General features: G+C 35.9%; 1 protein-coding gene across 1 annotated transcript; it reads left to right on the top strand.

Annotated features, from left to right (window-relative positions):
- Positions 1-4: 4 nt before the first annotated feature.
- LOC107736356 (rab-like protein 3) lies at positions 5-1,375 on the top strand (the record flags this gene model as incomplete). Its single annotated transcript, XM_016547792.1, has 6 exons — positions 5-68; positions 184-298; positions 433-583; positions 718-789; positions 886-924; positions 1,084-1,375. Coding segments are annotated over 6 exons (510 nt in total), but the record flags the coding sequence as incomplete, so codon positions are not given.
- Positions 1,376-1,451: the final 76 nt, after the last annotated feature.

Below are 1,451 nucleotides of genomic sequence, written 5' to 3' on the forward strand. Positions count from 1 at the left end.
TGGGGGATCTGTTGGCAGTGCCAGCAGTGTTAAAAGCACCAGAGCTGTGTTTTACAATTCTGTAAATGGTTAAGTATCAAGACACACCATTAAAAGTTGTTCTTGCATGTGTACAAATAAAAAGCATTCTGGAATATTTGTAATGACTCTTCTTTAAAGCTAAATCACTTTTTTCCCTTCTAGGTATTATTTTAGTTCATGATTTGACCAACAAGAAATCCTCCCTGAATCTGTACCGCTGGTCATTGGAGGCACTGAGCAAAGACTCCTCTCCAACTGGCATCATTGTGTCAAATGGGTGAGTCAAGGTTAACTTCTGGATGTATGAACGATTATATATCAGAATACAGAGAGAGAATACCATACTTTATTTTGTCTATAAATTCCCAGATATGTTAAAAAGGAAATAATTCTGATGTTTTGCACTTGCAGGGATTATGACAGGGAACAGTTTGCAGAGAACTCTGTTCCTCTCCTGCTTATTGGCACCAAATTTGATCAGATCCCGGAAAACAAGAGGAATGATGTGCTGACCCGCACTGCCTTTCTATCTGAAGACTTTAATGCGGAAGAGATCAATTTGGTGTGTGCTTTTTAGTGGTGTTACAGTACCCAAACTCATATAATATTAAGCAAAAAACTCAATTTGTTGTATTAAATCTCCTTTGGGGATTTTGCACTTATGAATTCTGAGCTTTGTCCTGCTTTTCTTCTCAGGATTGTACAAATCCACGGTATCTTGCTGCTGGATCATCAAATGCTGTTAAATTGAGCCGATTCTTTGACAAGGTAGAGACTTCAATGAAACCAAAAATATATGATAAACCGTGTCTCTGTGCAGTGTATTAGCAAGCTGTGTGTAAATTATAATTTTTTTCTCTTTAGGTAATAGAGAAGAGATACTTCACAAGAGACCCTAGCCAGGTGAGAGTGTGTGCTTTCTCTGTTTCCATGTGACCACATTTTTGTACATGTTTATAAGATTCTAAATCAAACTGTATATGTAATTCATTTATAATTCTAATGTAGAGTAATGCATTATTGTTTTGTTATTTAATAATCTATTATGTTTTTTCTCCCTAGATGCAGAGTTTCACCGACAGGAGGCGCTTTAATTTCAAGAGTTTCCACAATGATGGAGTTTACACATAGACTTTGGGTTGGTGGGTTTAGTCCTGCTTGTAACCTGGACAAGCATATGAATATTCTTCTGTCATGTTTCTCTGCAAAGTCCAATCAGTTTGAGGGTTGTTTTTTAACATTAACCTCCAGCCTACCTTGACAGAACTATTGTGAATTGATCATCGCCTGTATTCTGAGATATTTGTATTTTCATATGTAATGGTAAAAAATTTGGACTCAAGGAAATGCCCCTTTCTCATGTTTACTGTTTGTACTAATGAGTTATTATTATTAATAAATCTTCTAATGGTTTAATGAATATTGCTGTG

Source organism: Sinocyclocheilus rhinocerous, unplaced genomic scaffold, assembly GCF_001515625.1.
Source record: "Sinocyclocheilus rhinocerous isolate Xijiao unplaced genomic scaffold, SAMN03320098_v1.1 C36651004, whole genome shotgun sequence".
NCBI classification, from domain to species: Eukaryota; Metazoa; Chordata; class Actinopteri; order Cypriniformes; family Cyprinidae; genus Sinocyclocheilus; species Sinocyclocheilus rhinocerous.